Raw genomic sequence first — 23,909 nt, 5'->3', positions numbered from 1 at the left:
CACGTTCATAAATAATTGGTTAGATCTCTTCATTATTTACTCTAAAAAATCTTTAAGAGGTGTCAAAAACCTTAGAATGGTAATAATCTACTTTACCTAAATCTCCGAATAATCAGAGTATCAAAAAAAATCTTTTTTTTTTCATCCCTATGAATATCTAAATTGGTATCGGAACATTTCGCCGAAAACCATTTCGCCGAAAAATAATCATAGGGCTAATAATCCTGTATTATGAATATCTCTTTCTTATCATGTAAAACCCATCTTTCATAAATTTATACGTTTTTGTAAATATTATGGTTTACCATTATCTCCATTATCAGTAATCCGATGATTTATTTGTATTGTAAAAAGTGTAACCTTACTTATTAGATTCAAGAAATCAAAATCAAACTTCAAATAAGCACGTGAACAAAATTCTTTAATTGATATATTACATGATCATTATTTGCCGCAGAAGTATTTAAATCATTTGAAATATTTTGATCCAAATTTCACATAATTACAATTATAATTTTTGATCCATAATTACACACAAATTTCACATTTTCACATAATCATTCAAAATCTTTTGATTCATAACTCAACAAAATTTCTTACAAAAATCTTCTATATCATTATCATTATTAAATATGTATTATTATAATACTTCTTAAATATCAACTTTTTTATAATAACATTTTCTTTTAAAAAGATTGATTATAAGGGTAAAGTTGTTAAAACATGTAAATTATCATTATTTTTATTTTATATATTATTGTTTGTTATTTTATAATTATTTAAAGTAACTTGTGAAATTATTTATTGTTATTTATAGAAAAAAAAAAATCAAATCAAATCAAAGAAAATTTAAAATTAAAGTACTATATTTAAAGTAATTATTTGAACATTTATAACTTTATTTCGTAATTACATAATAAACAACCAAATTTTATTTTAAAAAATATTTCCCCTACTTATAAAAGATCATTATATAGAATATTGCAAAAAATAAATTATATCATTAAAGATAGATGAAATTCCTTTTATATGTACAGTATAAAAGAAACTTATTTTGTAATTTTATTGAATATCATAATAAAGGAATTGCCCAATGGAAAAAACTGTGTTGCCAATAATTTGGTTTATTGAATTGAAACCTGCATATAAGGTATGCTTTTGCATCTTTTGGATGTATTGAATTGAAACCTTAGTGCTTTTTGGCTATGTTTAATTGAAACTTTTTTTCTTAAATCATGTAGTGAATTAGTGCTGTTAACTAACAACTCATTTCTCTATTCTTTTAAGTTCAGTATACTTCTTGATTTCAATAATGCAAACCTAGTACTGATTGTGTTCTAATTTTTGAAAACCTATTCTTATAAACACTGGTTAAATAATAGTATATTAGAGAAAAATTATAAACCTGATTTTTCACTGATTCTTTACTAATTTGGCTATTTTATTGTATTGATGATCATTTCCAATCTCCTGCAAATTTTTATTTAGATTCTGAACAATATCAGTAAACTATACTTTGTCAATATTAGTGAAAAATTGAGTACTAATTGGATAAGTATCATACAAATATCAAATACCAATAATTCACTTATGCTTTAATAATTTTATAATATTATTTAACGATTTTAATACCAAAAATTGTTATTATTTATATTTATTATATGGGGTCTTTGCAATAGAAAGGTACAAAACTCAAAAAAAATTAAAATTGAATTAATATTAAATTTGCATTTATTTCAGTAAAAAAAAACATAATTAGCATATAAAGTAAAATTAAAATTTTTTTTGAGTTTCATACTTTTTTATTGCAAAAACCTCATATTTATTATACATATTTATTATACAAATATACATATATATTTTTACATAATATTATAGCTATAATAATACATATATTATTATTTTTCTCTTCAACACCAATCTTGGCACCAATCATTGGTCTTGACAGATTACGTAATTACAAGCATGTGACTTATTGATCAAAATCTATATATACTTATTAGTTTAAGAAATCCATTTTTTAAAAATTAAAACCTACATAAAAATAAAAAAAAATATTAGTTAATGTTTCTAAAAAAATAATCAATAAAAAAAAAGTCTTGAACAAAATTTACCTAGTGTCACAATCTCAAATCAAAATTCAGAAGGAACTTATAATAAGAAAAAAAAAGAAACATTAATAAAATATTTTTAAAGTTCATTATTAAATAAAATTTTCATCTACCTTAACAATCACCAGACAAATCCAGTTACACCAATTTACTAATTGTTATAATTTTGTGTAACATTAATCTTTAAAACTTCGTTCAAAGATAACTTATTTAAACATAATATAACGTCATAATTTTATTACAGAAAATCAATTTCCGACTTCCATTTTAGGTATTAAATTCCCTTCTTTTGAACATTGATTAATTAAAATAGAAATTCAAAATATTTGAACTTTTTTTCATTAGTTCAGTCTTTTTCTCAAGATCCTTTTTAATTTCAAGTCGTTAAATGTTAACAATAGCTGAAATATACGTAAAAAGATATGCTGGTTACGTTTACTTTAACTTATAAAGTTAGTTTACACACTAAATTTTTTTTAAATAAGTAAAAACATTTTTTCATAATAAAAATGCACTTTTTCAATATTATAAATCGATTTTATTGCCCTTAAATTATTTGAAAAAAAAGATATTACTTATTTACTTTTCTTTTTATGTCTAATATTATTATTCCAATACCTTTTAACGCGCTGAATATTTCATTCTTGTAACAGTTTACTTAAAACTTCATTAATTTTGGCTTCTGTGGGTATTGTTTCCTTTTGTAACAAGCAACTTAAGATTTGTTTTTCTTCTTCAGTTGTTATAGTTCTTTGGCATTTTATTTGAGACTCATTTTCAACATTTTCTTGATCGTCTAATTTAATATTTGTTCTTTTTAAATTACCTTTAACTGAGAAGTTCATTAGATTAAATGGGCAACATATCAGATGATTGATTTTCGTTATTTTTTGGTATGGCACTACTTCTTGGTTTTTTGTTTTTTGGCAATTCAGAAATTTTAGTTTTCACTACTGACAATATTCTCCTCCCTTTAGTATTAATTGCTTCAGTTTTTATTACTTCTTGCCGATAAATTTCCTTGATCCTCTTCAATCCATCTGTATATGCTTGGTTTATTCTTATTAGTCCTTCTTGATTCAATTGGAGTGGAGAGTTTTTCTTGAAAAGGTCATGATTAATAGGAATATCTATTTCAAATGCTTCTAATAAATCATGCACTAATTTCCATAATGGTTCAATATGATTATTTGTGTTGCGATTTTTTCATTGATATGTGTAAGTATCTAGGAATTCATTTAATAATGTGTCTATTCGATTTCTTTCCTCTTGAATTGCTTTAATTTGTAACTCTAAATTTTCTTGATTACATGAATTTCCAGTAATATTTTGCTTAATAAAGTAACGCCATGAGTTTCTAATGCTTTATCAAAAGCAGGATAATGTTCTTCTCTTGCTAAATTTATAGAAGCACAAAGATGAAGTTTTTTTTCTAAAAGTGGATATTTTTTTAAATTTGCAAGAAAATGTGTAACAGAAGTAGCATAATTACTTTTTTCTGCAGCAGGAAAAAGTGGAAAAAAAGCTGCTAATCCAAATTTTTGTAATTCATAATTCCACAACGTATTCCGGTAAGATGAGTTTTCCATATCATACACCACTCATAATATAAGTACCATATTCTTATGCATATTCTTTTATTTGTAGAGCAAGATAGTATTTCTTCAATTTTAATCTTATTTTTTTGTAAATATATATTAATGGCTGCTCCAACTGCAACCCAGATTAATTCTAAAACCTTTCTTGTAGATCGGTAGTCAATAATAGCTGCAAATTTATCCAAAAATTTTACACCCAAAGCTGTAGCCAAATCATATATTCCATAACTTGAAAATAATGTAATCAAGGCATTCATCATATTCTTCGAGGTGTGCCACTGACCAAGGATAGGCCATATATTTTCTGATTTATTGTGACATTTAATTAATTGTCTGAATATTGCCTCATCTGCACAAATATCTAGAAAATCATTCTCATCCAAGGAAAAATCTTTTCTATACATTTCTGTAGCACGTAAAATTTCATTATCATCATTTGGAGACCCACTTGGTTCCAGTATGACTACATTCAAAGGTAAAAGTTTACGGCCGAGTTCTATTTATCTTAATATTTCTGAATTTATTGCTGTAAGATCAATTTTATTATATTCTAGTTCTTGTCTTTTATTATACCGAAATGCTAACGAACTTATAAAAATTTCATTTATTTTAAAAATAATATCATGCATTTCTTTTGATATTCCAAAGATTTGTGTATTGATATTTAGTTCACGTGTTAGTTCTGGATTTTCACTAATAACTTCTGGTAGCAAAAACTGAAATACCATTCTTAATGTGACATGTGATATACCACATGTTACATCATAGATATTTCTGAATTGAAAGCTTCTCTCTTTAAAATCAATATTATCAATCACGGCCAAATTAAAGACATTTTTTTTAGTCAATAGACATTTAAAAGGGTCTGCACTTTCTATCCGTATTTTTTCCAATCTTCGTTCATGTCTATTTGTATGTCCAATAATAGAACATTTGGTCAAGAGGTCATGCAATGAAGATAATAATTTTGGTCATCGACATAATGAAGCTAATACATTTAGTAGCCACAAATTTAAGTATGGAAACGTAAAATTGATTAGAGATGAAATTAATAAAGAAAAAAGATGGTTGATTTTTTGCGAATCTAGTTCCTTCAATGATTTATTTTTTAAGAATCATTTTCGATTGGATTTTTCAGTTTTTTTTTCCAATATTGTTGTAAGTATAAACTCAAAAAAATTTGTCAAGGACACAGGAAATACACTGATATAATTATTAAGACTTTCTGGAGTTTGTAAGTTATTTATATTTTTTTTAAGATGTTTATATGATTGCCATAATTTTTGTCCCATTTTCCGGCCAATTTCTCTCATCCAATTCCTCTTCTTAAAATTTGATAGGAATTTGATTTAATTTCATTACTGTTCTTAATATAAAATAATTTGGAGCACTGTGATTAGAATAGAGAGGTTTATCAGGTGTGTTAAATATGTCTAGTTGCAATACCATTGTAGATTTATTTTTTGAATTAAAAAATGGAATAATTTGTGACATAATTGCCATAAGAATATTTTTTTGATATTCAAATTTTTTATTATTTGCGACATTTAGAAGCCAATTGGCTAATATTTTCAAGTTTTTTTTTACATCCTTCTCATGATCTCCCCTTTTTTTATATGATAATGTTTCTCGACTTCTTCCCAGTCTAATATGAAAATGTCCTCCCTCACGTTCATAACAATTACAACATACATATCAAAGATTTTTAATTTTATCAAAAGTACGTTCATATAAAGAATTAAATAGTTCTAACACACTACAATTAAATTGGCCATTATAAATCACTCGAATATTCCTTTCAATTATTTTCCATGAATATTTCTCACACCCTGTGCTTCGTGTAAAAAAATAATAAAGTTTTCTACAAAATAAATACCTTCTTCGATAAAGTACACTTTGACTTGTGTCTCTTAATTGTTTAAAGTCTAGCTCATGAAGATTTTTTTGATCATTGTTAAAATGATAACTACAAATGCCTAGCTGTTCTAATATACCTTCAATAATGCTTTTTCCATCTATTTGATATATACCACAAAGTTGCTACAATGTTCGAAAACTCTTTGAGTTTTCATATCTTTTAATATGCCCATCTAAAGATGTAGTATGTAATTGATAATTACTACCTTGTGTTGTAATAGTAAGGGTTGCAACCTATTACTACTTTTAAAGTTAAAGTGTTGTAATATTACAACACTTATGATTGTTCAAAAATTTCCTTTTTAAAAAATAAAAATTACAAAAATAAGTTTTTATAGAACAAATATCATCATAAAAGAAACAATTAATATATAATAATACATATTTACACAGGTCGAAAGTGAAAAATCAGGCACCAATCGGTCACCAATCAGACACCAATCGGTCACCAATCAGACACCAATCGGTCACCAATCAGACACCAATCGGTCACCAATCAGTCACCAATCAGGTACCTGATTGGTGACTGATTCCATGTTGATTGCATTTTTCAAAGTATCGTCAATCAGGCAGTTTGCTAACTTTTGATCCAGTGATCAGAAAAGGATGAAATATAGCTTATTGGAATCATCTCAACATGACGAATCTAATGGTGGTAAAATCACATTTCTAGGATTAATACTTGATGAGAAATTAAGTAAAATATAAAAATAAAAATGTATCATTTATATTTTATTTAATTTTTTATTAACTATTATTCCTAGAGATGCGATTTTACTACCATTAGATTCGTCATGTTGAGACGATTCCAATGAGCTATATTTTATCCTTTTCTAATCACTGGATCAAAAGTTAGCAAACTGCCTGATTGGTGACGGTATTTGGCGAAAATGCCGATTGGTGACTAATTGATACCTGATTTTTCACTTTTCAACTTGTGTTATATAATTGGAAATAATTACAACACTATATAATAATTACAATACTAGTAGTAATTATAATACTATATAATAATTATAATATTGTGTTATAATTACAACAAAAGTGTTGTATATATGTTGTAATAGTTGCAACCTTATAACCTTCTAAAAATAATTACATATTACATCTTTATGTTAAACAGAATTTAACTGATGGACAGATCACAGTTACAGACATCCAAGAAAGGATTTCTTCAGGTGATAATCATATTGCTGATAAAATTATGCGATATGGTGAAGGATTACGAGGAACTCGGCAGTTCTGGAATGGAAGACGTTGCGAGTTGTTCGATATGATTAAGCAAATAGGACCAGAAGGATTAGATTTCTTTACATTCAGTGCTGCCGATTTGCACTGGCCTAAGCTCCACAAACTTATGTCATCTAACGGAAATTCTGAAACTTTGGCAAAAAACCATCAACAAAACATCATTGATAATCCTCATATCACGGATTGGTTTTTCTATAAGCGATTTGAGATTTTTTTTAATGATGTTTTAAAAGAGAAGTGGGAATTGGAAGATTGGTGGTATAGGTTTGAGTGGCAGCATCGTGGCAGTGTTCATATGCATGGAATAGAAAAAAGAAGAGGTGTACCGTCAATAGAATGGAAGCATATGAAAGAAGATGAAAATGTAATGAATGAAGTTGTACAATACCTCGATAATCTAGTCACCACAATAAATTCAGGACTTGATATGCCTGTTCCTGAACGGCATCCATGTCAAAAGCAAAAGAGCGAAATACGTGATGACCAGCAGGACTATATCGACTTGATAAATAAATTACAAAATCATACACGATGCAGGCCAGGGTATTGTCTTCGTATTGACAAAGAAGGAAAGCAATTCTGTAGGTTTAAATACCCTAAAGAAATTGTTGAAAAAACGTTTGTAAGAGATGATGGCCATGGACAACCAGAGCTTGTAACTGCAAGAAACGATCCATATATCAATCCGCATAGCTAACTTCAATTACAAGGTTGGAGAGCTAATGTGGATTTAAAGCCGATTTTAAGTATACATGCTGCGCTGCAATACATTTCTAAATATGCAAGCAAAGCAGAACCACGATCGGCTGCATTTTCAGATATACTAAATCAAATCCTTAACGAAAGTCAACCAGAGGATCGATTACTTACCTCGGTCTAAAAGATGTTACTGCATAGCGTTGCGGAATGGGATATCTCTGCCCAAAAGACCTGCCATATTCTTCTAGGCACTCCTCTTTACCATTCAAGTCGCCAGTTCGTCGTTTTAAATCTTAGTAATGAGATACCAAGGTGGATTTGCGGCACCAGGGAAAGTGAGAAATCTCCTGATTCAGGACGAACAGAAAAATCACCCTTGGTAGCATATTGAGATCAGCCTACCGAACTTGAAGAGTTCTCGCTATTTCAGCTTTATTTAACTCATAGACTTGTCAAAATCGATGGAAGGAGTGTCAAAAAGAAAATATTGTCCGTATATTTTCGCGTCCATCACCACTTCGTGAAGGTCCTCAATGGGAGGACTTCTGTCGTATAAAAGTTCTTCTTCATGTTCACCATCGAGACCTTCAACAATTAACTGAAAACGAAACTATTGCATGGTAACTTTGTATAACAACCATCTTGAAGAGATCAATACTGACCCAATTGATCTACTTGGACAACCTATAGGTAATGCAGAAAATAAAATCGTTGTTGAAGAGGAAGAACAATTAATCGAAGATAATGAAGAGGATGAATTTCGGTTCGACTGAATGTTTCTTGTAGAAATGGGCCTTAACCCAAGTTTCGATTGTTCTTTTGATCTTGGATCTCGGAACATGGACCAGAACCATAATTGGATTAACGATCCAAGGCAAATTTATAATGATACCGACTTCAGGGATATTGATACATTTATAAGTAGTGATTTCAGGATTAGTACTGAAGAAGAAAACTTAACCGTGGATTATCAGACACTAAACGATAATCAAAAGAAAGTTTTCAATCGAATAAAGTCCCATTACTATGATGTGCTCGTAGAACATCAAGTCGAACCTTTAAGGATAATTGTAATGGGAACTGCAAGGACCAGAAAGACCTACCTAATTGAAGCAATCCGAGGTAGGCTTCAAGAAATGGCGGGAACAGGATCTAAATTGCCTATAGTCGTGCTTACGCCAACAGGAGTTGCAGCATTTAACATCAACGGGGAATAATACATTCGAAGTTATCAATACCAATAATTAATGACGCAAAACGTCTTGATATATAGGGCGAACGATTAAAGCAACTACAGAATAGATTAAAAGAACTGAGATATATAATAATCGATGAGAAAAGCATGGTTGGTCACCGAATGTTTGCTTTAATTGACATGCGGCTTCGGCAAGCTTTTCCAGAGCATAATAATGAACTATTTGGCAGAAGATCGGTTATTATGCTGGGAGATTTGGCCAGCTCTCACCTGTACGTGATCTCCCGATGTATGCTAGTACTAAGCGAGATGAATTATCCGATAGTGGTTTTGCGGCATATAAACAATTTAAAGAGGCATATAAGCTTAATGTTGTTCAGCGCCAGTCAGGGAATTCAAAATAACAATAGGACTTCAGAAACATTCTTTTGAGAATGCGCAATGGAGAATCTACTATAGATGATTGGAGAACTCTCGTCACACGATTTGAAGATAATTTGAGCGTGGCAGAACGTAATAGATTCTCTGGCGCTATGTTCATCCTAACAAAATGGGCTGATGTTAACGCAGTAAACATAGACTAACTTAGATCTTTGAATGTTCCTGTTGCTAAAATTCAAGCCATACATACCGGAGGCAACGAGGCAAAGAAAGCTGACTTTGACACAGCACATGGTCTTGAAGCACAGTTATTGCTGGTAAGAAGATCGCGTGTCATGTTAACGGCAAACCTGTGGACAGAAACTGGACTGGTTAATGGGTCAATAGGAACCGTCAAAGACATATTGTTCAAAGAAGACCAAGGACCACCTTCTTTACCTATAGCAGTACTAGTCTCTTTTGATAGTTATAAAGGTCCCACCATTACCAGCTTAGAGGGTGAAAGGGTTGTACCAATTGCACCAATTCGACGTACATGGGATGGTAAATCTGGAGTTTGTTCACGACTACAAATTCCTGTTTGTCTTGCTTGGGCAATTACTGTGCATAAAAGTCAGAGTCTCACGTTACAAAAGGCCATAATAGATCTCGGTGATAAAGAATTTATCGCTGGTCTTTCATTTGTAGTGATATCTCGAGTACGCACCCTTAAAGATATTCTCTTCAAGCCGTTCAACTTTGAGAGGCTTCAACGTATTAAAGAATGCAAAAGGTTGCAAGAAAGACTAGACGAAGAAAAACGTCTAAATTCCATAATACCGGGAAATTGAAATAAAGTTTACAAAAATTACGTATACAATCACTTAAGCATAAAAAAAATAATAATGTTTTGTGTAAAAATGTTTCAATAATTATATTGCATTTAGCGTGTATACAAATTGCATTCTAAAGTATATACTTTTGTACAAAAATTTCTATTACAAAAAAAATTTTGTTCTATTTTCGAAGAAAAAAATTTCACACACACACAACGCTTAATCAGTATATGTATATCTTGTCATACGTGATGCATATGATTAATCAATGTATCACAATTTTATTTATCTTGTTTATCTTGTTTATCTCAAATTTTAAGAATGTGATGCGTGCGGACAACCGGAAATCGCCACGTGACACTAATTGTCACCGACCCTCGTAAAATTATATAGTCCTTCGCTACGCTCTGGACAATGATCAAGCTGAAATTTTATGTTGGCTTGATTATTTATAACCAAGTCAACAAATTAAACTATTTGACTTGGTTTGTCATATAACTAGGGAGTAGGGATGGCAATGACTGTGACCGATATGATGACCAACTATGACCAACCGTTACCATTCCTACTTATAACATAAGAATTGTTGTTTATTTACAAACAATCCAATATCAAATTATTATATTTAAAAGATTGTTATAGAATTTTGGTCTTTAACTGTTAACATAAACAAGGTGGACATCATTACAAAAAATACCATTGAATTTATTTTTTTTACAAACTTCTGTATAATAATGTAAAATTTGATTTTATTTACTTTATCATTATTTATTAGCCAACCTATACCAATTTACAATTTAAAATATGCTTGACTTCACATGATTTAAAATAAAATATCTCCACTCTAACTGCGTTGAAGATCCCTGCCCCAAAATGGAGTGCTGAAATGATGCCTACTATTAGTGGGGTGGCAGAAGTGGTCTTTGGTATACTGGTATGAAAGGTCTGATGTCTTGACCTGTGACACACTGTAGGTCCAAAGTGGCCTACAGGGTTATTCCAAGCACTGATAGGAAAGTTGTATCTTGGTACCTGGGTGGCCCATAATGGGAACATAAGAGTGGTCTGCAGTCGGTGGGGCCACCACCACAAATCACAGCCGTATGGCAACGGTGGTTAACTAATTTACGATGGAACTTGAAAACCCAGGTGGTCTAAGTGGTCCCGGTTCGGTCGTGTTCAATGAGCACTTAGATACACTGCAGTTAGCCCCTAATACCATAAAATCCCCACTGATGTGGTCGGGTTAATCAAGTCGTGCAATGCATTGAATTTGATAAAAGAAACGATTATAATTTGGATATTTTTCACGTTAAATCATTAGCTTGAATCCATTAAAATATCAGCATCAATATGATAAAAGTCAAAATTTAATTGAATCAAAAAAAAAGAAAGTATTAGAATTCGTAAACTTTTTATTTGAACATTTTGTTGATTTAGATGAATCTGGGCATATCCATGGGTTTGGAACTAACGATATTCAAAATAATTTAATAAATGTTCATACAATTTTTTGATCGTAATAATAATTTTGAAATCTTTATTAAAACATCAAATTGAATATCTTCCTCTTCAACCTCTTCGTTAATTTTCCTTTTTTTCGCAATCTTGGGCATTTCTTCTTCCAATAATTTTTTAGCGTCAATAATCGTAAAAATTCCATCTTTATTAAGCAATTCCTAAAACATTAATTCAAATGTTAATAGACAAATTAAGATGAATTTAAATTAAACAATAAAAATCCGAACCTTAGCACATTCTATTTATATATCAGGATAATCGGGGTTAAACACGATGTCACACACTGCAGCAGTATATGCAAAAATACTATTAAACGCTTCATTATCATCAGGTATAGAAGACTATGCTCGCTTAGCTATATTCTCGATCATTATCGTCATCATTATAAAAATTTTCGTAACACTCATTGACTTGTTTTGAGCTTTTCTAATCGGATATCTTTTGGTGATTTTCGTTTATTACACAGTACTTGTACTCCTAATTCTTTGAAACAGCATTTTTCACTACTGTGACGTTAAATCCTCTCAAATCTTTCACTTTTTGCATTAACTATTAAATAAAATAAAGAATCATTTTACGCATATCGATAATTAACTGAAATTATAATTAATGATAATTACCGAAGAATGGTGTCTTCCAGAGAAACAATTATTCCATTCTCGATAATTGACTTCTTGAAGATAATTGGGATGACGTTCCCCAAGCCATTCTTCTAATCCTTTTTCATATTCTTCATATTTCGGCCACATGTTGTCCGGAAATAATTTCGTACATACTGAATTACATCCCTCCTGTATTAGTGTATAACGATAAATAAATTACAGTCATGAAAACATCGTATGATATAATGACGTTGAAATATCACTTATATTAAAAACTTTATCGCTTAAATCGGTATTTTTTTTCTTCTCCTTCTGCGCCTTTGTCTGATTTTGGAGCCATGTAAGTTTTTCGTGTGTCATCTTCTGTAGTTCATACAACGCACGAATCTGTTTTCCCTGTTAATCAACATCGCCTCGCAATTTTTTCAAATCTCTCGCGATTATCAACCGGCGCAGTTGGCGTGCCTCTTCTGAATCTTTCTACAGCAGCTGATGATGGCAAAATTGACGTGTTCGGTCTAGTTCGTTCTTCATTATCAGCAGATGGTGGCGGAATTGGTTCATCATCGGTTGATAGGTAATAGTCTTATCATCACCTGGTAATTGTATAAATTTAGTGTGGTGATTATTATCTTCGATCTTTGACTGGTTTTACTCGACCAAACGACCAATCCACTTACTGTTTTTGGGTTGTGATTGTTTTTACTATAGACCGTAATATATTTGGAAACCGTTTTATCCATACTTCAAATTCTATCTAAAAGAATAAAATCAATCAATATGACAAGGCACTTATTTTAACGCACTTAATAAATAATAGCTTACCTAATTATTACCTTCTGGTGGTAAAATTTTCGAAGAACCTGTTGATACTTCGTCGCCATCGGATTCTTGATTATCTTTTCGATTTACTTCTTGTATTATGCTTTGTAATTTTTTTGAAGTGTTTGATTCCTCAAACTCGCTATTTTTATTACTTCTATGTAGTACGCTTTGGCATTTTAAACGATGTATAATATATGTAAATTTTTACACGTAAAGATTTTCAGAAAAGCCGTGTAAAAAATCAGTGATAAGAAATTCTGTAAAGTATCAACAAATGAGGAATCTTAACATCTGACATCATGACGTCATGAGATTAAAAATTAGCACGTCTGAAATGTGAACTACCCCAGCCGCACCGGTAAAATTTGCATTTGCACACAGGGCCGCATTACGGCGTTATGCACTGACACGTGAAAATAAACAGTGACGAATAAGGGGTGATTAATAAGGGTTTACCTACTCGAAAAAACTGTCCCTCAGATAAATATAAACAGCGAAACTCGGACGGGGTGTGACAATGTGATGAATAAAAAAGCGATCACGTGACTGTGCAAAAATTGCCGGTGCGCCTGGGCTTGTTCTGAAATGTGTGCCAGGTTGACGGCGCAGTGTGGCGCAGTAATTTCAAAAAAGATTTAAGTTAAAGATTTTCTTTTTAATGCAAAGCTTTCAAATTTACACATTAGATGTATTTTCATCTGTTTTACAAAATTCTCTTATAAATGGAAGGAGGTTTCGGAAGTAGATTTTGACTTTAGTATATAACAACCGATTTTATCGTCTTTTGCCGATCATTTCCAAAATTGGATTTGTCGAAAGAACAGTTTTTGTTAAATAACTCGAAAATGGCCTTCTAAACCACCCGTATATGCTCTAAGTAAATTTGCAGAGTGAACAAAAATACACCTAATGCAGGAATTTAAAGGTATTAACATGCATAGATGTGGTAATACACTTTTTTCTTTTCTTTCAACTGAATGTCTTCGTCAGAATTAAGTTTAAACGAAAAAAGAGCCCTAACGTCTGTCGCAAATTTGATATAAGACGACAAAGACAAGCAAAAATTTATTTTTATAACTCGAAGTGAGTTATTATATCTGATAATATTGAAATTTTGTTAAAATAAAATATAATAAAAAATATTAAACAACAACTAAAACGGTTTCCAGAATGGTGTATTAGGATCTAAGATATTTACTCCTCTATTTGCCCAAATAAAATTCTGTACCGCAAACCATATATTAATTAAAGCACAAAAAGTCAAAGTTACATCTATGCAACAGCACACACAAGATACTGCATCTCCGCCAAAAGTACGAATAGTGATTACTGTCCCTGTAAAAACCTTTTCTGCTGTGCTTTTCAACTTTCCTACGTAAGCATAAGTTACACAAGCAATAAACAATCCCCAAAAGATATAAAGTGTTATAAAAATTATTTTTGCGTACTTTGCAGCTTTTCGGAATGGTTTAAAAAAGAGGATCAAGATTACACTTGTATATGTAAGTAATGTTAATATATTAATACCGAGTTCTTGAATTATTGGTGCACCATAGGTAACTGCTCTTGTCAATATTGTCTCATTATCAAGACCCTTTTTAATACTTATAACCAATGTAGGGATAGCAAGGCATCCAATAATCCCTTTTATTACTCGGATAAGGTTAATAATATTTTCAAAATTCTTGATCACCTTAAAAAAAATTTTCAATACTTCTAAGGGATTATCCACATTATTCAATTCACACTCTTTTATAATTTCGCCAATAATAATACGATCCTTCTCAGCGATCGTTAAGACAGTATCATCCCATTTTGCCAGATTAATTATTAAAATTGAGATTATAGAGCAGTCAGCTACCATCTCATGATGTGTAAATCCGGGTCCTTGAATTACATAATTGCAGATATTCCCAGTTTTAGTAGTGGTAGATCCATTCGGATTCGTGACCGTCTCATTAATACAACAGGCACCTTTTATTGTACCAATTATTGGTGACATGAACGCCCAAATGGAAACGATAATAGAAAATATTGATTTTTTGATAAAAACGTCCATCCTTGTATATGTAAGAGTAAATTTTTGGGAAGTCTCTACAATTTATTTTACTTCGTGAAAACAATTCCTTTGAACGAACTCCCGTGTATTTATAATCTACATGACAACAAAAAAGCCCACTCGAAATGGGTAATCTTTATTATCATATTGTAGAATAAAAATTATATCAAGTTTGTAAAAAAAAATGTTCAAATTATATTACGAAAGATACTCGGATAGAGTCATGCATAAGCCAATTTTTGGCTTTTGAACCCGGCCCGGACCGCAATTAAGTAAGAAAACCTAAAACGGACCGGGATTACATAGTTTTTTTTATATGAATTATGTATACTATGCGGGATTATCGCCATTTTCAATTTTGCGTGGTCAGATAATTAAAACGAAAACATAGAAAACAGCTAATCTATTAAAAATATCAAACACTTTATACTGTTAAGAACATAAAGAATCTTATTACATAATTATTTTTTTTAAAAAATAAGACCTCTTTTTAAAGAACAGAAGATTAATACAAAAAGAAACACTAAGCTCTTCACTCAAGAACTAAAGGTCTTAAATAAAAATTAGTTAGAAACGAAAAGGTAGGAAAACTAAAAAATATTACTTGTTGTTATAGTGAGAGTCAGTTTAGCAAAAAAAAGATTAACAAGGTCGCACAACGGCAATCAATATAATAATATTTTAAAAAAAAAGTTTTAGCCGGAAGTGCTAGGGCAAAAAAACCAGCCTTGATCCGGATAAAATCCGTCATCCGGATAAAAAAAAAAAATATCAGACAAGTTTTCTTATGGCTGTGGTATTGCACAATCTAAACATAGTTTTATGCTACGAGAATCTAAATTTTTTTTTTGCTCTGCCTTATAACATAGTCCTTAAATTCGTCTTTAACATGATCTAAAAACATTTTACATTTTTTGCATAATTTATGATCATGATGCCAATTATACTCGCAATCTTTTACTAAACAGGCTTGGTGGGCATGTTGCTTTGCCATTTTATAGTTGTTGAAGGTAACTTGCATTGATCGCATATGTTTTTCCTCATATTTAATTTCTTTGATTGAGGAAAATATTTTGTTATTTATGAATTATTCCATAATGCGATACAATGCGTCATTATTTGTAAATAATACATAATACATGAGCTCTCATTTTACTTAATATAAGTACTCAGTTATTCATTTTAAATCAATTCACAAATAAAACAAATATATTATAATAAATTTACAACAGTATCTTTTTAAAAAAACTTTTATTTTTACTCCTATATCTGTTCTATTTGTCTTATTTATTCTAAATCTATCTGAAAAAATCTGTCTCATCATTCTTAATCTTCAATCAATTCTGCAAATTCAAGAAACATAACTCATCCAAGAAATATTTGTCCTGCCATCAATCAGCTCTGTAAGCCTAAAAAGTATAAGACAAATTCTATTCATTTGGTAAAATTAATCCATCTACTTTTTTTTGCCTTCTTCTCTACTGTATCTTTTTTCCCTTTATTACCCAAGTACTTAGCAATATACTATTAAATAGAAATCTGAACATGTTAGGTAATTTGACAGGTTAACTTGAATTTATCAGTTCAGGTTTAGCAATTGTGATTAAACATCAGTTTGGGTTGTAATATCAATATAATCTAAATGGCCTGTTAATCTGAAACTATTGATTCTATATAATGAATTGTAATATTGAAATTCATTTTTTTATATTAATTCTACATATAAAAAGTGAATTGCAGTATTGGGATTCATTTTTTTATATTAATTTTATATATAAAAAGTGAATTGCAGTATTAGAATTCATTTTTTAATATTGATTTTATATAAAAAAAATTAGTTATAATATTGCAATTTGATTTAATTCATGATTCATATAACAATCGGAGAAAATTACTATGCTAAATTGGGAAAATTTTTGCAAATCATTTAGTAAAATTGCATTTTTGATGCATTATAAAAAGATCATCTAACCCATCGTAACACACCCAATTTATTAGCCAATTATAGTCATTATGATGTAACGTTATCTAATTTCTATTTTATCATTGTTTTGAAAATATTTTTAATGACTTTAGTTTGAGAGAAAGACAGATTCTAAGCTAATTTGAACTTGCGATTTCAATAATAGCAAAATTTAAATTTAATAATTTTTGTAATATTTTTATATGGATCATTTTAACGCTCACTGGAGGTTAAATTCACCAGAAGTGAATTTCACCATATCACGTGATATTTATTATTATATTAAAATTTTGCTAAGATCAGTAAATTACGTAACTTCAAATTTTTATGTTTGAACAAAAACGTGTAAAATAAGTTTTTCTATTGACCATTTAAGCATGAACTTTTAAAGTTTTATTAAAAAAAGTTTTCTTTTTAAATTACAAGAATATTAATATAACTTTAATTAAACTATTACACTCATTCACTAACCATTTAATCTAAGTTTTTTATTAATTTAAAACCTACTTTACTGGGCAAGCCAATTTTTTTAAAATATCATAAAAATGTTCTTAAAGCACATTTTAACCTCTCATAATGCTTTAAATTTATTGTTAAGAGTGTGATATTTTTAAAATATTGGAAAATTTTTTTACAATTAAACTTTTAAAATCATTTTAAATGCAAGTAAAATTAGTAGTTATTTATGGAATATTTTTAAATGCTTCTAACATGCTGTTAATAATTATGTACTTATAATATCATTATAAATTTTACAGAAACTTAACATTTTTAATCAATATAAAATCAATATTGTTAAGTTTTCAAGTGATATCATTTCGATATTATTTCGATATTATTTTAATATAGATTTAATATCGATATGATATCGAAATAAATTATTATCATTTCGATATCATTTCAATATTAAATCAATATTGAAATGATATCGAAATGATAATAGAAATGATATTGAAACAACATCTTTAAGTTTAATTTAAAGATATCATTTCGATATCATTTTAATATTGATTTAATATTGAAATGATATCAAAATGATAATACTTTATTTCGATATCATATCGATATTAAATCTATATTAAAATGATATCGAAATGATATCGAAATGATATCACTTGAAAACTTAAAGTTTCTGTAAAGTAGTAATCCATGATGACTTCTTTTCAAGAGTTTCTATTATGCTATATAACGATGAAGCAGTGAACCAGGCATTTTGTTTTGTGTCATTTGACCAATGGTCAAATGCTTGAATGTTGAAATTATGTGTTTTAGAATTTTTAGTATAAACAAGTATACTATGAAGACTCCAATCACGTTTGCCAAAAAATTCAGATTTTGTTTTTCTTGAACTTTTTGACAGAATTCTCATTTTATAGTCTACAATTAATAATGCACCATCCGAATTTAGTTGAAGTAAATTGGAATTTAACTGAGCATTTAGATATGTCTTTTGGGCATGGTGAAACATAAAGAATATTAGCTGCTTTCGATATTCTTTAAGAGTTTGATAATGCGTTATATTTAGATTGTTTTTCAATTTCTCAAAAAATACAAATAGTTTTTCACAGACTTTTGGATGATCTCGATTATAATCACCAAATGCATGTCGAAGACAATGACTCACACAAGAAACGTGAATAGCATTGCCCATATCATCAATTTGTAATTTTTTGTCAAAATCCTTGTGAAAGTATCATTTTAAATTTTGTGATTCATTTACTAATTCCTTCTGATTTTATTATTTATTATATACATTAGTAAGATGCTAAATTAAATTTTTATGCAATAGAAATAAAATAATAAACTTACTTGAATACCTGGATTTATAACATACTTTTCGATAATTTTTTCAATTTCAGCAAATACTAAATAACCATATTTATTACATGTCATACATAATCCTTCAAGATCTTCTTTATATTGGAAGCACCCTCCTTCTAAACGTGTCATAAATAATGTACATTGCATACCATCAGTATATTATTTATGAAAATTTTTCCATAATACCCGTTTATAATTTTAAAGATATAATACAAGTAATCCACTTTTATTATCAGTCTTATACGAACTTATATTTACATTTTTTTTATCCGCAAAAAATAATTCAAATTGATTTAGCATTTTTTCTTTTAGCTTGATACGATGAATGACTGGTTTTAATAATGGAGGTGCGCCATAACCATTAACTTGTGCATATTTTCTGGATTCAGAAATAGTATGTCTTCCAACCTTTCAATACACAAAGTAATAACTAATTATTATTTATGCAAATAATGCAATATTAAGTTAGGAATTTTTATTGTATAAAATTTTTGTATCTACATTCAAATTTGTTTCCAATTTTGAATAAGAAAATTCGTCTGCAATAATTGATAAAACCCTATTACTATTTTGCTTATTATCATCCAATGCACATCTAAAAAAATTCCAAAAAGTCTTAGTTTTATTTGGCATGTGAATGGGATGCTGATAAGAAAACCTATTTTGCTAAGTTATTGAAGTATTGCACGATCTTGTTCAGGTTGGGATGATCTAGACCAAAATTGATACTAACAAAAATTGTTCATCAATATAATTTTATCAATATTATTTTGTATAGAATTTAGATTGTAAAATACATTACCTCTGATTCTTTATTTGACCAAAAAATTATGTTATAGCTACTAACATCCCGAAGTATAGATTGAGGACCCCGCCTACTACTAAGATATATTACTGGTAGAAATTTCACTTTCATATAAAACCTTACCTTAGGATTTGCTTAAATTCTATTGGTTAATTGACCAAAAAGGAAAAAAATCATAACAATGTAATATAAAATTTCCTTTTATAGTAGCATCTTCAAAGAATTTTATATGTAAATCTTACCTTAGGCCACAGGATGACCTATCTTAATAGTAGGTGGGTCCTATAGATTGCCATGCTCTTAATTCTTGATCACTAAATTTATGATTATTTGGATATAAAATTTGTAATTGTGAATATAATTCAATAATTGGACTTTCTTGTTCAAGCCAACCAAGAAATAATTGATGCCAATTGAGATTTGCAATTGTTCTTCATTTTAAATAGTAATTATAAATTTGTTTTATAATAGAATAATTATTCCAATTTTTTGGAAAACATGTGGTAATTTTACTTTATGCTGATGAATGAGAGTTTGGACAAAAGAATCTTCAAAGCCAAATAGTAGATTTTAAGCACATTTTAAGAATATTTTAAACATGCAAAAAATACATTTATATTGTACTTAAATTTTAGTTTAAGTATATTTTAAAGAAAATTATGATTTATCGCATATGCGATTTATCGCTATACCCCATTTGTCATGTGATTTGATTAGTTTAATTATGTAATAGATATGGATTTGCATAATCATTTTATTGTAATGATGTAAAATAAACTATAATCACGTGAATTATACTTTTAATAAACTTTTGATTATCAAGTAGATCAGTATTTTCCACGGCTCTCTCTCTCTCTCTCTCTCTCTCTCTCTCGAAATGTTTTCATTTTAGCTATTACTTTCATTAATATTTAAACGTAAAACACTATTTTTTCGTTAATATTGCCTTTTTTTTCATTAATATCGAATGTAAACTACTTTATTTACTACTTTATGGAAAATATGGAAGAAGAGTCTAGCGAAAACACTCAAACCTCAGAATTTACACATGGTACGTATAGGCTTAGGGTTAGGATTAGGGTTAGGGTTAAGGTATGTTGGATTAGGGTTTGGATTAGGGTTTGGATTAGGGTTTGGATTAGGATTAGGGTTAGATTAGGATAGTGGGTTAGTGTTAGTAATGTGGACTTTATAATTTACTAATTAATTATTTTTTTTTTTTAGATAATTGCAATAATATAGGTAACGAAATGATCTTGTCTAATGAGAATCACCATACATTATTGTATTCGGAAAGGAAGTATGAATCATGGGAAGCTTGTGAAAATTTTATTATCATGTGGGCCAAGCAGCAGGGCTTTCGGATTATTAAGGATCGTGTAGTACGTTTAAAAAGTATCATCCGTCGTCGCACATATATATGTTCTCACAGTCGTACCTATGAATCAAATTCTACTAGAGACACTGTTACAAAAAAAATTGGTTGTCCGTTTGTTGTCATTCTTCTTGATGATATGATGACAACAAAGATGTTAAAAAAGCTATGCAAAAACCGTTTTTAGTTGCTAACAAATTTATACAGGAAAATATCACTTATAATTATGATGGATTTTTCGATTCTAATATGACTTTATGTTTATTTAATCAATACAATAATGAGTTTTGTGAAGATAGACTAACAATTATGGAACAGAAACTCATCTATGGAAAATTACATGGAATGTATAAAAAAGCGTTAAACAAAGCTTTAGGATCTAATTCTAAATCAGAATAGCTTATCAATCTGTTACAAGAATTCACAGAAGATGGGGAATCAGATTTTGAAGAGTTGAATGAAATTAATGAAACTAATCCAGAGGATGAAATAATTGATAAAGAAAATGTTGATCCTTTAATGCCAATATTGCGAAATCCGAAGAAAAGAAGTGATAAAGGACGACCATTGGGTACTAAAAGGTTCAAGTCATCCACTGAGGCTCCTAAACCTAAGTCAAGAAACCAACGAAATTGCAGAAAATGTGGGAAGGTTAACCACTATCAAAAAAAAATTGCAAGGTACTATATTATTAGCGTATGTAAATGTTATGGTTTCTTACGCAAATTACATTAAATTTTATTTCTATAACTACTAGGAACAAGAAATTTAACGTCGGGAATAATTAATTAGAATGCATGAATAGAAATAATGTATCAATAGAAAAAATGTATTAATCGAAAGAATGTATCAATAGAAAGATAATAGTAATATGTTAATAATTGTTAATAATTAATTTGTATAGTTATTGCTTTGCTTTAATAAAAATAACGATAAACTAATCACATGATAATAGTCTAAACACGTGACTAAGGTTGCTTGTCTAAACCTCTTCAAAATCCTACGATTAGTTTCGTTAAAATTTTACTATAGATTTATTATAGTTTCGGCAGAGTTTCGGCAGTTTTGGCATTTATAATAAGTTTCGGCAGTTTCACCTTTCTCCAAAGTTTCGCCAGTTTTTTAATATAACTTTAATATAGTTTTGGCAGAATTTCGCTTTTCGGCGAAATGCCATTTTGCCTAAACCCCTAGGTTTCGGCAAGCAACCTTACACGTGACATTTGAGGACTAGCGATATATCGCCATAGCGATAAAAAAAATCCTATTTTTAAATATAATTTAAGTACTTGGACAAAAAACAAGTACATTTAAAAGTATATTTTAAGAGTATTTTAGGCACATTTTAGGTATATTACAAGTATGTCGTGAATTAAAATTGATACTTATTTTAAGTATATTTTAATAAAATTTTAAGTATATTTTAAGTATAAAAACTTTTCATAAGGATTAGCTAGATCTCTTGCATAGGTCTATACAGGTCTATACTATAAATCTAAATATATAAATATTAACATTTAATCCTTTTATACCTTTTAATATTACTAATATTACAAAAGTAGTTAAATAAATTTCATCAGTTGAATTGATATTAGAAAGTTTCCAATTTTTTTCCATAATTTTTCAATTAAACCATTTAGCTAAAACTTTACTTACTTATAAGATAAGTTACCTTTAAGTTTAAGATAAAAACCATATATAAAATTCTTTGCAGATTCTATTATAAAAAGAAATTTTATGTTACATTATTATGATTTTTTTTTTTTTAATTAATTAATCAATAGAATTTAAGCAAATCCTAAAATAAGATTTCATATAAAAGTGAAATTTCTATTAATAACATATTTTAATAGTAAGCAGAATTCTAATTAGTAGTTTTTATGTATTACTTAGGCATCTAATTTAAAATATAAAATATATGTATAATTATTTTTATTTATTTATTTTTTTTTTTGGTAATCATTTTTTCAAAGAAAATTCTGTCATAACTTCTTTTTTTTACTTTTATAGATTTTTTATCTTAAATATTATAAAATAAAATTAAAAATTTAGAGTGGTTTAAATATTTAGTATAACTGTAAAAATGCAATATTATGCCAATTTACCTAATAAATCAAATTTATTGATATGTATTTTAACAATAATTTTATCATATAAATAAGATTTAAATAATTAATTTATTGTCATTATTCAATTATATAATTTTCTTGGATATTAAATATAGCTAAATTGCATATTTATATTACTTATAGATAGCAAAAATAAAAATCTTTATTATTAAAATCCAACTATAGCTAATATTAAATCAAAATAACATTTAAATTTAAATAATTTAGATGAACAAAATAAGAAAACTGATTTTGGTGATAATAGAAATGATGAATTAAATCATATAGAAGCTGAAGAAAGTAATGAAGATACTAATAATAAAAATGTTGATATAGAAGAATAATTTTAAAATCAAATTAACCAATGTTTAGAAATAAATGATAATAATGATTTTGATTTAAATGATATAAATGTTGAGAATATTTCAACAGCTTATGAATGGAAAATAATCAAAGAAGCAGTAGAACTTTTAAGTCCTTTGAAAATGCAACATGTTTTTTAAGTGGTGTAAAAGACTCAACTATTAGGTTTACATATCCATGTATAATTAAATAACTTAAGAGAAAGACTTGAAAATGATTTTGCTTTATTGGAGACTGTAAATAATTGTCAAAATGTAATTTTGGAAGATTTAATATTAAGATGGAAATTTCCTCAAGAATTATATTTAAAAGGATCATTTTTTGATATTTGTTTTTAAAGTTTAGATTTTATTAATTCTCAAGAAAAGTGTAATAGTATTATTAATCCATTAAAAACAAAATTTGAAATCTTTAAACATACCAGTTCATCTGCTGTTATATTTGATAAGAATATTGATGAATTAACAACAGCAATGGGAATTTTTGGAAAAAAAGAATGC

General features: G+C 28.6%; 6 protein-coding genes across 6 annotated transcripts; all 6 read right to left on the bottom strand.

Annotated features, from left to right (window-relative positions):
• Positions 1 to 2,749: 2,749 nt before the first annotated feature.
• OCT59_015017 (uncharacterized protein) lies at positions 2,750 to 4,113 on the bottom strand (the record flags this gene model as incomplete). The annotated part of the gene is made up of 4 exons (XM_025327223.2): positions 2,750 to 2,943; positions 3,017 to 3,212; positions 3,422 to 3,639; positions 3,708 to 4,113. 4 exons carry the CDS (start codon positions 4,111 to 4,113, stop codon positions 2,750 to 2,752), a joined length of 1,014 nt encoding a protein of 337 aa, XP_025172430.2.
• Positions 4,114 to 11,457: 7,344 nt separating this feature from the next.
• On the bottom strand, positions 11,458 to 11,816 carry OCT59_015016 (uncharacterized protein; the record flags this gene model as incomplete). The annotated part of the gene is made up of 3 exons (XM_066139710.1): positions 11,458 to 11,646; positions 11,716 to 11,726; positions 11,804 to 11,816. The coding sequence occupies 3 exons, from the start codon at positions 11,814 to 11,816 to the stop codon at positions 11,458 to 11,460; spliced, it is 213 nt and encodes a 70-aa protein (XP_066002560.1).
• A 149-nt stretch (positions 11,817 to 11,965) lies between these two features.
• Positions 11,966 to 12,237, bottom strand: OCT59_015015 (uncharacterized protein; the record flags this gene model as incomplete). The annotated part of the gene is made up of 2 exons (XM_066139709.1): positions 11,966 to 12,037; positions 12,109 to 12,237. The coding sequence occupies 2 exons, from the start codon at positions 12,235 to 12,237 to the stop codon at positions 11,966 to 11,968; spliced, it is 201 nt and encodes a 66-aa protein (XP_066002559.1).
• Positions 12,238 to 12,682: 445 nt separating this feature from the next.
• On the bottom strand, positions 12,683 to 13,216 carry OCT59_015014 (uncharacterized protein; the record flags this gene model as incomplete). Its single annotated transcript, XM_066139708.1, has 4 exons — positions 12,683 to 12,686; positions 12,771 to 12,843; positions 12,927 to 13,081; positions 13,212 to 13,216. The coding sequence occupies 4 exons, from the start codon at positions 13,214 to 13,216 to the stop codon at positions 12,683 to 12,685; spliced, it is 237 nt and encodes a 78-aa protein (XP_066002558.1).
• Positions 13,217 to 13,951: 735 nt separating this feature from the next.
• Positions 13,952 to 15,030, bottom strand: OCT59_015013 (uncharacterized protein). The gene has a single exon (XM_025311374.2). It carries the CDS (start codon positions 14,972 to 14,974, stop codon positions 14,069 to 14,071), a length of 906 nt encoding a protein of 301 aa, XP_025172428.1. The 5' UTR covers positions 14,975 to 15,030; the 3' UTR covers positions 13,952 to 14,068.
• A 3,030-nt stretch (positions 15,031 to 18,060) lies between these two features.
• On the bottom strand, positions 18,061 to 18,905 carry OCT59_015012 (uncharacterized protein; the record flags this gene model as incomplete). Its single annotated transcript, XM_066139705.1, has 2 exons — positions 18,061 to 18,618; positions 18,747 to 18,905. 2 exons carry the CDS (start codon positions 18,903 to 18,905, stop codon positions 18,061 to 18,063), a joined length of 717 nt encoding a protein of 238 aa, XP_066002557.1.
• Positions 18,906 to 23,909: the final 5,004 nt, after the last annotated feature.

Source organism: Rhizophagus irregularis, chromosome 23 (genome assembly GCF_026210795.1).
Source record: "Rhizophagus irregularis chromosome 23, complete sequence".
In the NCBI taxonomy this organism is placed as follows: domain Eukaryota; kingdom Fungi; phylum Glomeromycota; class Glomeromycetes; order Glomerales; family Glomeraceae; genus Rhizophagus; species Rhizophagus irregularis.
Note: the sequence above shows the minus strand (reverse complement) of the source record. Positions and strands in the feature narration are given on the sequence as shown.

Bases quoted from the DNA above. Each gene is read 5' to 3' on its own strand.
- OCT59_015013 (XM_025311374.2), bottom strand. From the start codon at position 14,974: ATGGACGTTTTTATCAAAAAATCAATATTTTCTATTATCGTTTCCATT.